This window comes from Chiloscyllium punctatum, chromosome 3 (genome assembly GCF_047496795.1).
Source record: "Chiloscyllium punctatum isolate Juve2018m chromosome 3, sChiPun1.3, whole genome shotgun sequence".
Lineage (NCBI taxonomy): Eukaryota > Metazoa > Chordata > Chondrichthyes > Orectolobiformes > Hemiscylliidae > Chiloscyllium > Chiloscyllium punctatum.
Window position 1 is genome coordinate 62,506,756 of NC_092741.1, and position 16,373 is coordinate 62,523,128.

A 16,373-nucleotide genomic window follows, 5' to 3' on the forward strand; every position below is an offset into this window, starting at 1 on the left:
ATCTGAAACAACAGGGGCAACAAGTACATGGAACACTAAGACTTGCAAGATCCCCTCCAAGCCCCTCGCCATCCTGATTTGGAAATATAATGCTGTTCCTTTAATATTGTTGGGCCTAATTCTTGAAACTCCCTTCCTAAATGTCTTTGTGCATCTATCTAGACTGCAGCCGTTCAAGAAAGTAGCTCACCACCACCTTCTCAAGTGTAACTAGGGATAGCAATAAACACTGGTCAAAAATATGAAGTTCATACAAATAAGGTTCCACTGTATTTTCTTGTGCCACAAAACTGTTTAACCAATCTTCATATGAGTTGAAAGAATTGACTGTAGTTCTGTAAAAAGGAGTGAAAAGTTGTCTAAAATCTAGCATAATTTAGAGGTCCTGTAGAAATAGATAAATTATAAATTCATTTTCTAGAAGATTTTAAGGTGACAATTATTTGACGCATTGAAAGTCAAGAATGGTTTTGATGGATTAAATGAGAAACTATTTCCACTGGTGGGAGGGTTGATGATCAGAAGTCTCCAATTTAAGTAAGTTGCAGAAGAACAAGGCTAGATTAGTCTTTTTTAACACATAGAGCTGTAATGATATAGAGCATACTATCTGAGGAAAGTAAGAAGCAGATTCAGTAACAGTTCTTCAAAGGAAATTGGATAAGTACTTGAATTGTAGGATTATGCCTAAAAGTCAAGACACTGGGGCTAATTGGATAGCTCTCTCGAAGAGCTAGAACAAGCACAATGGGTCAAATGGTGTCTTTCTGTGCTACATCATTCTGTGCTTCCAAATCAAAATGCTGTTGCATTTATGGGTTTGTATCATGTTCATCAGTTATCATTAAGCACACTGGGTATATTTAATCTTGAATGATAATGCAAAATGAGTTGATACTGATTCAGATGCTCTTAGTTAATCTTCTATAATTTTCCTTTCTATTGACCTTATAGACAGTACAGTATTTTTGAAGTGTAGTCACAGTTGTACGGTAGAGAAATGCAGCAGCTAATCTGCACACAGCAATATCCCACAAATATTAATAATGAAATGACAGATATTCTATTTTAAATGCTGGCTAGGAGATCTTTGAAACTGTTACGTGCTGTATTAGGTATAATATTAGTGTATACTGTATTAGGTCTTTTGTATTTCTTTGTGGGATATAGGTATCACTGGTAAGGTCAGCATTTATTACCCGTCTGTAATTGCCCTTAAGAGCAGATAATAATCAACCAGACTGCTGTGCATCTCAAGTCACATGTAAGCTAGACCATGTAATGGCAGATTTCTTCTCCTAAAGGGCATTAGGGATCCAAATTTTAATGATAATTTTATAGTTACTGTGGTGGAGTCTAGTTTTTATTTCCAGATTTTTTTTCAATTGAATTGAAATTCAGTCAGCTGCTGTGGTATGATTTTCACATGCGTCCCCATGGTATTGGACTGGATATGTTCTGGGTCTAGAGAAGAACACTACACTGATTCTGCTTGTACAGCCTGGCAATGAAGTTTCAATATTGATGGCCTGTGTCATTCAAATCCCTCACCTTCACAGATGCCAGCCTGCAGGCATTTCCTTCCATTCTAATGATATCAGGAGGCAGGTAGAACACAGTGGATACAGCAAAGGCTGTGAATGCTGGCAAAATGCCTGCTGCAGTGCTGAAGCTTTGTGCACCAGAACTAGCCTCACCCCTAACCAATCTGTTCCACTACAGCTACAACTCTGGCATCTACCTAACAAAGTGGAACATTATCCTTGTGTCTCTGTCCATAAATATCAGGACAAATCCAATTATTCCCCTACTTCCAACTGATGAACGTGTCATTGACAGAACTGTCAAATGACATTTACTCACTATTAACCTCCTCTTACTAATGATCAGTTGGGTTTCATACCTCATTACAGTGTTGGTTGAAACCAACAGGCAAACAACATGAATTCTAGTTGTGACATGAGGATGATTGATCTTGACATCAAGGCAGCATTTGACTGAATGTGATATGGAGGAGCCCTGGCAAAATTGAAATTGCTCAAGAATGGGAACAAATGTTCCACTGGAGTTATACCCAGCACATAGGAAGTTGGTGATGAGTGTTGGAGACCAACCATCACAATCTCAAATGTTTGTTTAGGAATTCCTTAAGCCAGTGGGCCTGAATATCTTCAGCTGACCAAGCCCTTCTCTGTATTGCAAGATCAGAATTGGCTAATTACAATGATTGCACAGTGATCAGTTCATTTGGTCATGTGCTGCAAGACCTGGGGAACATTCAAGCTTGGTCTAATTAAGTGAGAAATAATATTCATGTCATCTCACACAGTGACCACCTCCAACAATTGAGAATTTAACCTGCTCGCCTTGGCATTCAATGAATATTTACAATAAAAACATAAGAAATATTAGCAGGAAAAAAACATAAGGCCTCTTGAATTTGTTCTGCCATTCATTAGAATCCTGGTTGACCTCTGTCTCTAAGAGACCAAAATTCTATCTATCCTGTTGTGTGATTAACTTTTAACTTTGTCCACCTCAGTCCAACACCAGCACCTCCACAAAGTGTCAGTGGGAGCAGTGGTCATCTGACTCCGTCTGTCTCTATTGACTTCTGAGGAGCTGCCTGTTCTAGTCAGCAAGGCATTGGTATTTCCCAACAGGATCACCACTGCCTTGGCAGGCAGCTCCCACCTCCTGGAGACACTTAGAGGTGCCAAGCTTGTCTCCTGGCCATTTAAATCATTTATATCTAAAAATCACATTACAGTAGCAATGCAGTTTGTGCGTTGGGGACGGAACCTAGAATTCATCCAGGGATCAGGTTTCCAATGCCACATTGAAAATCCAACCCAAGGCATCAGTGAAAATCAACAAGGTTGGGAAAACAGGTCTTAGTGTGCGACAGGATGCAGGCAGCTGAGTTCTTATACTGGTATAAGCGATGAATGAAGTATACTGATATTTAAGTGAATGTCATAGAGTCACAGAGCATGGAAGCAGACCCTTCAGTCCAATTTGTCCATGCTGACCAGATATCCTAAATGAATCTAGTCCCATTTGCCAGCATTTAGCCCATATCCCTCTGAACCCTTCCCATTCATTAACCCATCCAAATGTCTTTTAAATGTTGTAATTGTACCAGCCTCTACCACCTCTTCTGGCAGCTCATTCCATACACGTACCATCCTCTGTGTGATATAGTAACATTGATTATACACAACTGTGGACATCTACCCTACCCTTGTGAACAGAATTCCAAAGATTCTCAGCCATCCTCAATAAAGAGGTTTGTACTCATCTTGGTCCTAAATGCGTGGCATATTATCCTGTGACTTTTCTTTTTGTTCATTCAGGAGATGTGGGTATCATTGGCTGGACCAGCATTCATTGCCCATTCCTAGTTACCCTTGAGAAGGTGGTGATCAACTGCCTTTTTGAACTGCTGCAGTCCATTTAGTGTAGTGTGTATCCACTATGCTGTTAGGGACGGGTTATAGGATTTTGACTAAGCAGCAAAGAAGAAACAACAACTTATTTCGAAATCAGCTTGGTGAGCAGCTTGGAGTAGAACCTGTAGATGTTCCCTTGTCTTTCTGAAAGATAATGGTTATAGCTTAGGAAGGTGCAGGTACTGTGCCTCAACATTCTAGATGCCTGAGCCAGGGGAAACAATGTCTCAGAGTCTAACCTGAAAAGCCTCTTAAGAATCTTGTATGTTTTAATGAGGTCTTATCTTACTTTCCTAAAATCCAAAGAATACAGAGCTAATTTATTAGTCTGTCATTATGGGGCAGTCTTCCCATTCCTGGAACCAATCTAGAGAGACTTTGCTATCCCTATTCCAAGGCCCCTGTGTCCTGCGCTGAAGTAGACACCAAAACTATGTACAACTTTCTCATGTGATTTTAAGAAAGCCCTGTACAGTTGTAGCTAGACTTCCTTGTTCTTAGATTCCTGTTCTCTTGCAATAAAGACTAAGATGCAATTTGTCATCCTAATGGTTGTTGTATTTATATTCTAAGTGTCTGTGTTCCTTATAATGCCCAAATCTCTTTGAACATTGATATTTAAAAGTTCATGCCTTTCAAAAATAATGTGCTTTTACATCGCTACAGTGAGTAATCGCCTACCTCCTCATGTTATACATCATCTTTCATCTTGCGGCTCATTTACTTAGCCAGCTAAATCTATACAAGCAGTACCAAGCCTACAGCACCCTTTTTGGGAGTGTTGATTGGATATAATGTCAGTCAAGCAGTTAACCAATTGATATTAGGATTCCTGTCAAGATTAGAGTGGTGCTAGAAAAGAACAGCAGGTCAGGCAGCATCAGAGGAGCAGGAAAATTGACATTTCGGGCAAAAGCCCTTCATCAGAAATGAGGCTGGGAGCCTGCAGGGAGGAGAGCTAAATGGGTGGGGGGTGGGGCTAGGGAGAAGGTAGCTAAGAGTCCAATAAGGGGATGGAGGTGGGGATGAAGGTGATAGGTCGGAGAGGAGGGTGGAGCGGATAGGTGGGAAGGAAGATTGGCAGGTAGGACAGGTCAAGAGGATGTTGCTGAGGTGGCAGGTTGGAACTGGGGTAAGGTGGGGGGAGGGGAAATTAGGAAACTGGTGAAGTCTACATTGATGCCCTGGGGTTGAAGTGTTCCAAGACGGAAGATGGGGCATTCTTCCTCCAGGCATCGGCTGGTGAGGGAGCGGCGGTGGAGGAGGCCCAGGACCTGCATGTCCTCGGCAGAGTAGGAGGGGGAGTTGAAATGTTCGGCCATGGGGTGGGGTTGATTGGTGCAGGTGTCCCAGAGATGTTCCCTGAAGTGCTCTGTGAGAAGGGGTCCAGTCTCCCCAATGTAGAGGAGATTGCATCAGGAGCAACGGATACAATAAATGACATTTGTGGATGTGAAGGTGAAATTTTGATGGATATGGAACACTCCTTTGGGGCCTTGAATGGAGGGGAGGAGGGAGGTGTGGGCACAGGTTTTGCAATTCCTGCGGTGGCAGGGGAAGGTGCCAGGAGGGGAGGGTGGGTTGTTCTGGGTCGTGGACCTGACCAGGTAGTCACGGAGGGAACGGTATTTGCAGAAAGCAGATAGGAATGGGGAAGGAAATATATCCCTGGTGGTCAGGTCCGTTGCCCTGTGCCTTTAAAGAGGAGGAGCATGGCCAAACAAGTTGCCCACCAATCAGAGGCCTGGCAACTGTTTGATGCCAGCAGTATTACTGGGAGCAGTGGTCACTGCTGGGTCTATAGCAACAACCAAAGCAACCGGTGTGGAGCAGTAGAGTAAGTTCACTGTGGCTGATGATGCAGGCTCTGGTGTGGATTGGAAGGGTGAGGGGGAGTCATTGTGGAGGGCTGAGAGATTTATTTCACCAAAGGCACCCCTAGCTGCTAGGTGATGTTAAGGCTCTCTGTTGGGTAAAAGATATTCCCCATCAACTGAGCCTGCTATAGATCACCTGGATATACCACAGTGATATGAGGCCCCTAAGTGACCACTTAATGGACTCCATCTTCCCTGTCCTGGTTTAATGAGAAAAAGAAAAGTGACAAGCTGTGCACCTTGTGTTTTCCCAGCCAATTATTCTTGACCCGCCACCATCCAGCCTCTTTCTGGGGCAGAGAGGGTTAAATTCTGTCAGACTTTTTTTTAAAGTTTCATTGTGTCTTTCTCAAAGCTTACGTTCCTATCTATTTTTTACTGTTAGCAAATCTACATTATTCGCTTTGTCAAAGTTATTTTCGTGGATTATGATAGTTTGAGGTCCCAGTACTAATCGATCCTCATGACAATCTACTAGTCATAGCTTGCCAACTTGAAAAAGCCCATCTATCCCTTGTCTCTGCTTTCTGTCCATTAACCAAGCCCCTATCCATGCTAATCTGCTACATAAAATTCTATGAGCCATTACCTTGTTAATTAAGCTATTGTGTAGGACCTTATTGAAAGCCTTTTGGAAATCTAAGTACACTGCATCTATTGGTTCTCCTTTACTTATCCCATTAATTATATCCTAAAACTTCCTAATAGATTTGTTCATTACAGTGTCTCTTTTATAAAATAATAATGATGTTGCCTGTTCATGCTATGGTTTTCGAAGTGCATTATGAAGACTTCCGTATTAATAGACTGCAGCATTTTCCCAATGACTAACCAGTGTACATATTTCTTCTCTCCCTGTTTTCTTGACTAGATGTGTTACATTTATTAACTTCTAATTCACTGAAACCATTCAAGAATCCACATAATTTTGGAAAATAACAACCAGTGCATCCACTACCTCCATAGCTCTCTCTTGTAGCATCCTGGGATATAATGGTCAGATCCTGAGATTTGGTTAATTTAAAGATTGTCAAGTTTCACTAAGCTTTTTAATATGAATTATTTTCTATTTCTGAATTTCTGTAATGTGTGACTTCTTCTGTGAAGACAGATACAAAATTTACAAAATAATCCTCATTTCCCTTGTTGCACAATGTATTTATCTCAGAATTTGCCAGAACAGCATCCTACAAGTTCACCTTCCAAATTACTATTTCCAGTAAGATCTGCCTAGTTTGTTTGAAAATTAAAGCTCTTTCTGGTTATTATTTTGCCTTTTTTTTACAGTCTCCAATTATTTCCTTCTTCAAGCTCTATCTAATGGTAGAGAAACCTATAAACTATCTTCACCAGCGTTCTCAGGCAATTGTTCCATGCTAATAATAAATTGAAATCTTCTGAACAATTTTCTTTCTTCCAACTGTTCACACCTCTTCCTTTACTAGCAGACTTCACATCCTCCTTTTCCATTTTATCTGTCATTTTGAAATATTGTATATCATGGAAATATACCTCTTAACTTTGGTCATCCTGCAACCACATCTTTGAACCCAATTATCTAATTGTGCTATTCGTTCATCTCTCTTGTTAAGAATGCTTCATAAATTCAAATAAAGAATCTACTTTTTAATACATCAGTCTTTGCATGCATCTTATTTCCTGATATACTATTACTATTAAATTCACTGATCCTTCCTATCCCACTAAGTTTATCATTATCCAAATCACAACTGTTCTATTCCTTTTATTTTCCTTATTGGATTTCAATCTTTTCCGTCACCTGACCTCCTCTGTATTTTTCTGATCTAATTGTAACCTCAAATATGCATGCCCACCTACCCTGATAATCTTTCAATCCTGAACGACAATCTACCTAGCTCTGTCTTAAGAAGTTTCGAGGACTGCGCTTCCACCACCCTTTCAGGAAGAGTTCCAAATACTCACGTGCCCATACATCAATCCCTGGTTCGAGATTTTCTCAGAAAACAAAAAATATTCTCCACACCTATTATGTCAAGTCCCCTCAGAATTTATACCTTTCAAAAAAGTCACGCCTTACTGTTCTGAACTCCAGTAAACACAAGTATAACATGTTCAATATTTTGTCAGAATTCAACCCTCTCATTTCAGATATTGGTTTGGTAAAGCTTCTCTGAACAGGCTCCAATGCATTTCCACCCTTCTTTATACAATTGAAAGCAAAATTCTACATAACACTCCAAATGTGGACCGACCAGTTCCCTGTGTAACTGAAGCATAACCTCAATGACAATATTCTATTAGATTTCCTAGTTATTTCATATATCTGCATATTAACCTTTTGTAATTCACACATGAGGCCACCCAGAGCCGTCTGCAATTCAGAGTTATATAATCTCTTATAAGATAAGGCCTTTTTTTCCTAATTCTTGTTGCTATTCAACAAAATACAAAATCTTACTTTGGGACCACTGGTGCAAACCACATGATCAACCTGATAGATGCACAGACTCCAGGGTCAAATACCTAACAGGGTCAAATGCATTTCCATCCCAACTGTCATTTCCATGCCATGTGTGGGAAAGGGATGGTCTCAGTGGGGAGAGAGAAATGGAGGTCAGGGCCACAACGGCTAGATATTGTTGCACAGGCAAAGCCTTCGAAGTACCGAAACCTGGGGCCATCCTCCCAAAACTCCTGAACTACAATTCTTTACAAGAAGGGTATTGAGTCAAGAAGCAAGTTTTCCTTTGATGAGGGTGAGTGGCGTTTTTGATAATGGATAGCATTCCAGCTGTACCGAGGGAGGACATTTCCAGAAATACATCCAGGGAAGTTATTGGGATTGTATTAAAGACCTCCAATAGTCAGCAGGAAATTGAGAAACTAATTTGTAAAGAGGTTTCAGTTATCTGTAAGAATAATAGGGTGGTAATGGTAGAGGATTTTAACTATCCAAACAGACTAGGACTGCCATAGTGTTAAGGGTTTAGATGGAGAGAAATTTAAGCTTGTACAAGAAAAATTTCTGATTCAGTATGTGGATGTACATACTCGAGAAATAAGAGCAGGAAAATCAACACATTCCACCCCGACCTTAAATTCACCTGGACCATCTCTGACACCTCCCTCCCCTTCCTGGACCTCTCCATCTCCATTAATGACGACCGACTTGACACTGACATTTTTTACAAACCCACTGACTCCCACAGCTACCTGGATTACAACTCTTCCCACCCTACCTCCTGCAAAAATGCCATCCCGTATTCCCAATTCCTCCGCCTCCACTGTATCAGCTCCCAGGAGGACCAGTTCCACCACAGAACACATCAGGTGGCCTTCTTCCTTAGAGACCGCAATTTCTCTTCCCATGTGTTTAAAGATGCCCTCCGACGCATCTCGTCCACATCCCGCACCTCCGCCCTCAGACCCCACCCCTCCAGCCATAACAAGGACAGAACCACCCTGGTGCTCACCTTCCACCCTACCAACCTTCGCAAAAACCACATCATCCGAAGATATTTCCGTCACTTCCAAACGGACCCCACCACTAGGGATATATTTCCCTCCCTACCCCATCCACTTTCCGTAAAGACCGTTCCCTCCGTGACTATCTGGTCAGGTCCACGCGCCCCAACAACCCACCCTCCCTTCCTGGCACCCTCCCCTGCTACCGCAGGAAATGCAAAACCTGCACCCACACCTCCTTCCTCACCTCCATTCAAGGTCCCAAATGATCCTTCCACATCCATCAACGTTTTACCTGCACATCCACCAATATCATTTATTGTATCTGTTGCTCCCGATGCGGTCTCCTCCACATTGGGGAGACTGGACGCCTCCTCACAGAGCGCTTTAGGGAACATCTCCGGGACACCCACACCAATCAACCCCACAGCCCCGTGGCCCAACATTTCAACTTCCCCTCCCACTCTGCCAAGGACATGCAGGTCCTGGGCCTCCTCCATCTCCGATCCCTCACCACCTGACGCCTGGAGGAAGAACGCCTCATCTTCCTTCTTTGAACACTTCAACCCCATGGCATCAATGTGGATTTCACCAGTTTCCTCATTTCCCCTTCCCCCACCGCACCCCAGCTCCAAACTTCCAGCTCAGCACCGCCCTCATGACCTGTCCTACCTGCCTATCTTCCTTTCCACCTATCTACTCCACCCTCCTCTCCGACCTATCACCTTCATCCCCACCCCCATCCACCTATTGTACTCTATGCTACTTTCTCCCCACCCCCCCTCTAATTTATCTATCCACTCTACAGACACCCTGCTTCTATTCCTGATGAAGGGCTTTTGCCTGAAATGTCGATTTTCCTGCTCCTTCGATGCTGCCTGACCTGCTGTGCTTTTCCAGCACCACTGTAATCTAGAATCTGGTTTTCAGCATCTGCAGTCCTTGTTTTTTACCTACTCTTTGGAAATAAGGCAGGGCAGGTGACTGAGGTGTCAGTGGGGGAGCACTTTGGGACCAGCAACCATAATTTTATTAGTTCTAAAATAATTATGGAAAAGGATAGACCAGATCTAAAAGTTGAAGTTCTAAATTGGAGGAAGGCCAATTTTGACGGTATTAGGCAATAACTTTCGAAAGCTGGTTGGGGGCAGATGTTCACAGGTAAAGGGACAGCGGGAAAATGGAAAGACTTCAGAAATGAGGTAATGAGAGTCATGAGACAGTATATTCCTGTTAGGGTGAAAGGAAAGGCTGTTAGGTATAGGGAATGCTGGATGACTAAAGAAATTGAGGGTTTGATTAAGAAAAAGAAGGAAGCATATGTCAGGTATAGATAGGATAGATCGAGTGAGTCCTTAGAAGAGTAAAAAGGCAGTAGGAGCATACTTAAGAAGAAAGTCAGGAGGCCAAAAAGGGGATATGAGATAGCTTTGGTTAATAGAGTTAAGGAGAATCCAAAGGGTTTTTACAAATACATTAAGGACAAAAGGGTAATTAGGGAGAGAATAGGGCCCCTCAAAGATCAATGTGGAGCTGCAGGAGATGAGGGAGGTACTAAATGAGTATTATTCATCAGTATTTACTGTGGAAAAGTACATGGAAGGTATAGAATGTAGGAATTAGATGGTGACATCTTGAAAAATGTCTACTTACAGAGGAGCAAATGCTAGATGTCTTTGAATGCATAAAAGTGGATAAATCCCCAGGACCTGATCAGGTATACCTTAGAACTCTGTGGGAAGCTAGGGAAGTAATTGTTGGGCCTCTTGCTGAGATATTTGTACCATCGATAGTCACAGGTGAGGTGCCGGAAGACTGGAGGTTGGCTAACGTGGTGCCACTGTTTAAGAAAGGTGCTTAGGACAAGCCAGGGAACTTTAGACCAGTGAGCCTGACATCGGTGGTGGGCAAGTTGTTGACGGCAATCCTGGGGGACAGCATGTACATGTATTTGGAAAGGCGAGGACTAATTAAGGATAGTCAACATGGCTTTGTGCGTGGGAAATCATGTCTCACAAACTTGATTGAGTTTTTTGAAGAAGTAACAAAGTAGATTGATGCGGGCAGAGCGGTAGACGTGATCTATGAGGACTTCAGTAAGGCGTTTGACAAAGTTCCCCATGGTAGACTAGTTAGCAAGGTTAGATCTCATGGAATACAGGGAGAACTAGCCATTTGGATACAGAACTGGCTCAAAGGTAGAAGACACAGGGTGGTGGTGGAGGGTTGTTTTTCAGACTGGAGGCCTGTGACCAGTGGAGTGCCATAAGGATCGGTGCTAGGTCCACTACTTTTCATCATTTATATAAATGATTTGGATGTGAACATAAGAGGTATAGTTAGCAAGTTTGCAGATGACACTAAAATTGGAGGTGTCGTGTACAGCGAAGAAGGTTACCTTAGATTACAACAGGATCTTGATCAGATAGGTCAATGGGCTGAGAAGTGGCAGATGGAGTTTAATTTCGATAAATGCGAGGTGCTGCATTTTGGGAATGCAAATCATTGCAGGACTTACACACCTAATGGTAAGGTCCGAGGGAGTGCAAGTTCATAGTTCCTTGAAAGTGGAGTCGCAGGTAGATAGGATAGTGAAGAAGGTGTTTGGTATGCTTTCTTTTATAGGTCAGAATATTGAGTTACAGGAATTGGGAGGTCATGTTGTGGCCGTACAAGACATTGGTTAGACCACTTTTGGAATATTGCGTGCAATTCCATCTTATCGGAAAGATGTTGTGAAACATGAAAGGGTACAGAAAAGATTTACAAGGGTGTTGCCAGGGTTGGGGGATTTGAGCTATATGGAGAAGTTGAATAGGCTGGGGCTGTTTTCTCTGGAGTGTTGGAGGCTGAGCGGTGACCTTATAGAGGTTTATAAAATCATGAAGGACCTGGATAGGATAAATAGCCAAAGTCTCTTCCATGGGTTGGGGGAGTTCACAAGTAGAGAGCATAGGTTTAGGATGAGAGGGGAAAGGTATAAAAGAGACCTAAGGGGCAACCTTTTAATGCAGAAGGTGGTATGTGTATGGAATGAGCTGCCAGAGGATGTGGTGGAGGCAGGTACAATAGCAACATTTAAAAGGCATCTGGATGGATATATGAATAAGAACGATTTGGAGGGATATAGGCCAGGTGCTGGTAGGTGGGACTAGATTGGGTTGAGATATCTGGTCGGCATGGACAGGTTGGACCAACAGGTCTGTTTCTGTGCTGTACATCAATATGACATTCCATGAAGGCAATGGCATAGTGGTAACATTACTGGATTAGTATTACAGAGAACTGGGTTAACGTTCTTGGGACACAAGTCCAATTCCCACCATGGCAGAAAGAGAAACTTAAATTCTAAAAAAATCTGAAATTTAAAGCTCATTGACTGGCAATTGTGTGACCATTGTCAATTGTTGTCAATTGTTGTCAATTGTTGTCAAAATCTGTCTGGTTCATGAATGTCTTTATCTGTCATCCTTACCTGGTCTGGCCTACTTGTGACTCCAGACCCACAGGAGTGTGGTTGACTCTTAACTGCCCCCTGAAATAGCCTCGCAAACCATTCCACTCAAGGGCAGTTAGGGATGGTCAACAAATGCTCGACTTGCCAGTGTTACTCAAATCCAATGCAAGAATAAAAAGAAAATGGATATACCATTTGTTTTCCAACATAAGAGACTGCAGGAGTCACTAAACCCAAAATTGCTTTTGTGATTTTGCTTTTGGAATCTGTTTCCAGCTCTTTCAGCTCAGGTCACAAAATTTTCATTTGAGATTTTTCTTTGGGTGCTGTCAGTGATAAAGTCAATAATGTCATGAACTTTCTTTGAAACAGAGAAACTTAGAGTAGGAGTAGGCCATTTGGCCCGCTCTGCCATTAAATATGATTCTCTATCTCAATGTCATCGAGGTAAAAACAATGACTGCAGATGCTGAAAACCAAATATTGGATTAGTGGTGCTGGAAGAGCACAGCAGTTCAGGCAGCATCCAACAAGCAGCGAAATCGACGTTTCGGGCAAATGTAATAATGCATGGTCACGATTAGCTAGGTGTTCCTTTATTGTTTGATTGTTCATTAATTCTGCCTCATTACTCAACACTAAACTTAAAATGCCCTGTCTGGTTGGTTCAAGGATTCAATTCTTGAAAACTGAGGCAAATATACTCAAGATGCCATCTTCTATCTACAGAATTTGCTGTTTGCTTATCTTCATACTCTGCTTAGAGAGCTGTTACTTCTATAAAGTTGGAGACTTTCATGGTTCACATAACTCATAAGATTGGGGGCATACACCCACCCATTAACATGAGGGCTGTGCTGGACATTAATCAAGAAATGAAAGCCAGAGTCTCTGCACCCACCAACTGGGGTAGACTGGAGTAACTCTTGAAAGCGACACTTTTTGAAGTAGAAATGGGAATGCTACCACCAAGCCAAACACCTAAAAGGTAGAACTGAACAGCCTATATAAAAACCAAAGCATGATTTCCACAGCTCATTAGAAATTGACATTGAAAGCCTGGTTCGCAATTTGGAATTCCCTAAATACTTTGAATTTGATGGGCTTTTGCCCGAAACGTCGATTTCGCTGCTCGTTGGATGCTGTCTGAACTGCTGTGCTCTTCCAGCACCACTAATCCAGTACTCAATGTCATCGGCCTACTTTCTTCCCTTAGACCTTGTTACCTTTAAAATCTTAAAATGTATCTGTCTCTTGCTTGAATATATTCAGTGACTTGGCCTGAACAGCTTTCTGTGGTAGAGACTTCCACAGGTTCACTATCCTTTGAGTAAAGAAATGTTTCCTCATGTCAGTCCTAAATGGCCCACCCTATATCCTGAGACTGTGACCCCTGGTTCCAGACTCCCCTCTGTCCTCCCTGCATCTATTCTAGTCAGCCCTGATGGAATTTTAGAATTGTATCTGTTTTAAATGAAAAATTTGCAAAATTAAAAAATATAATGTTGACAAAAATTAATTGGAACTTGATACCATTTGCAGTTACGTAAAACTTCTTGAACAACATACATAAATAGGAAAGAGCTGTTTAAACTATAACTAAATCACTTCTTCACAAAGTAGTCAGAGGTTATAACAGATTATTTCTATCAAATTCAAAGTATTTAGGGAATTCCAAATTGCGAACCAGGCTTTCAATGTCAATTTCTAATGAGCTGTGGAAATCATGCTTTGGTTTTTATATAGGCTGTTCAGTTCTACCTTTTAAGTGTTTGGCTTGGTGGTAGCATTCCCATTTCTACTTCAAAAAGTGTCGCTTTCAAGAGTTACTCCAGTCTACCCCAGTTGGTGGGTGCAGAGACTCTGGCTTTCATTTCTTGATTAATGTCCAGCACAGCCCTCATGTTAATGGGTGGGTGTATGCCCCCAATCTTATGAGTTATGTGAACCATGAAAGTCTCCAACTTTATAGAAGTAACAGCTCTCTAAGCAGAGTATGAAGATAAGCAAACAGCAAAGTCTGTAGATAGAAGATGTCATCTTGAGTATATTTGCCTCAGTTTTCAAGAATTGAATCCTTGAACCAACCAGACAGGGCATTTTAAGTTTAGTGTTGAGTAATAAGGCAGAATTAATGAACAATCAAACAATAAAGGAACACCTAGCTAATCGTGGCCATGCATTATTACATTTAATATTAGGTTTGCGAGAAGTCTAAGTCACTAACCAACCTTTGAATTTTCTTACAGCTGGCTTTGAAATGATAAAACGGAAACTGACCACTGTAAACCGGTGGGATCTGTTATGGGTAATAAATAGGAAATGTTCAAAGAAGTATTTGTGCAACACCTCAACATAAAGAGAAGGGTCTCACACATGCAGTGAAATTATCTTGTTAACAAAAGAGTCGAAAGCTAGTATAAAATTAAAAGAAAAGGCTGAGGTAAATACAAAGATTTGTGGAGATTACTTGAGCTGGGAGAGATATGAAGAACAGCAGTGACACACTGAAAACACTTAGCGTTTCAAAATAGAGTATAAGATTTAAGAAAAAAACCTATGAGAAATAACATGAAATGTTTTCACTCTATTGAGAAAAAGAGGATGGATATGTTTAATTACACCCCAAAAGAAACACAAAATTTATTCAATTGAAAACAAGAAAATGGCAGATAAGCTAAATAATTACTTTGCAGTGGTCTTCAGAGAAAGATGATAAAGTACAGGAAGTATGAGGAAAACAAAATATAAAAAACTGCTTGGTACAACAGAACGTGCTAAAAGGAGACCAAAGGTTGAAACTTGTTATCTTGTACTCATCAGAGCTAAGACACAAGAAACAGACTTGAACAAAGGGACACCAATGGTGCAAGACAATAAGTTTCAATCTGTTGTTTCCTTTTAGCCACGTTTTTAAAAAAAATAAGCCAAAGGACACATTTACTGGATTTAATATGTTTTTGTTCAAATGGTGAAAACAGAACAAAATCTGGTTAAGCCACTTGTTGTTTTTCCTTCCAATCAGATTCCTTTTCATTTCTTGCAATTCACTTGATTTAGATTGCTTGGTTGTTTCAATTTGGTACTCAATATAAGATGCCTTCAGTGATTCGTTATCTCGTGTTTTATTTATTATGTCTTCAGTAAGTAATTCAATAGTCACGATCAACTTAAGTTTTTAGCAGGAAATCGAATGTATTGCTAAGGAAACGTTTTAGTGAGATTGTTGTGTGAAAGACTCGACACTCCTTCCCTCAAAGTACTGACTGCTGTCAATTGTGATATGTTTTAACAATGCCAAAGAAAGTTATTCAGGTGAAGTAATTTTGTGGTGTAGCAGTAATTAAGAAGAAAATAACACAGGTTAATTTCATGTGTTTAGCTGCATGAAATTTGATTTCCTTTTCCCTATTTGCTTCATTTCAGCACATGCTATCAAAAGTTGGGAGGTGGAACTTTGACATTTTCTTGTTTGACCGTCTAACGAATGGTAAGTTAAACACTGAACACTTAACAAATTTGCGCGTGCTACTGATCAGGGAGATTGTACTGTGTCTAACAAAATGTGCTTTTCCCTATTCTATTCTATAAACAGATTTAAGAATGATATCACAATATATAATTGCAAGATGTTGTGACTAACAAAGTAAGGATTTGTTAAGTTCCCGTGGTGGTAGTTGATCCCACATCTTTCTGACTCTGAGATAAAAGAGCTCCCACTGAGTCAAGGACGCAATTCCTTCTTCATAAACACAAACTCTGGAATCATCCTTCACACATTTCTCAGAAGAATCTACAACACATCTGTGTACTTTTTGAAGGTTAAGTTGTCTAAAGTTGCACATCATATTCCAAACATGACCTTACCCATAATCTGTATACATCTATAATAACATGTTATGGCACATAATCAAATACCTTTGATGTGAATGACATAATGACCCAGAATTTCCAGTCAGTGATGAAAGAACTGTGCCAGCAATTCATTTGAGAGTTTCTGTGTCCATTCGCATTAGAACCTGAAGTTCTTGGGACAGTCTGGTGGCTCAGAGGTTAGCATTACTTCCTCAAAACAGTAGGGACCTGAGTTCAATTCCATCCTCAGCGACTGTATATGTGAGTTTGCACTTTCTCTCTCCT

General features: G+C 41.1%; 1 protein-coding gene across 1 annotated transcript in view; it reads left to right on the forward strand.

Moving 5' to 3' along the window:
* LOC140459714 (3',5'-cyclic-AMP phosphodiesterase 7B-like) overlaps window positions 1–16,373 on the forward strand; it is a 169,139-nt gene that overhangs the window by 102,065 nt on the left and 50,701 nt on the right. The window contains exon 5 of the mRNA XM_072554155.1: window positions 15,660–15,723. Within this exon, the coding sequence (XP_072410256.1) occupies window positions 15,660–15,723 (64 nt within the window). The remainder of the gene's footprint in view (window positions 1–15,659; window positions 15,724–16,373) is intronic.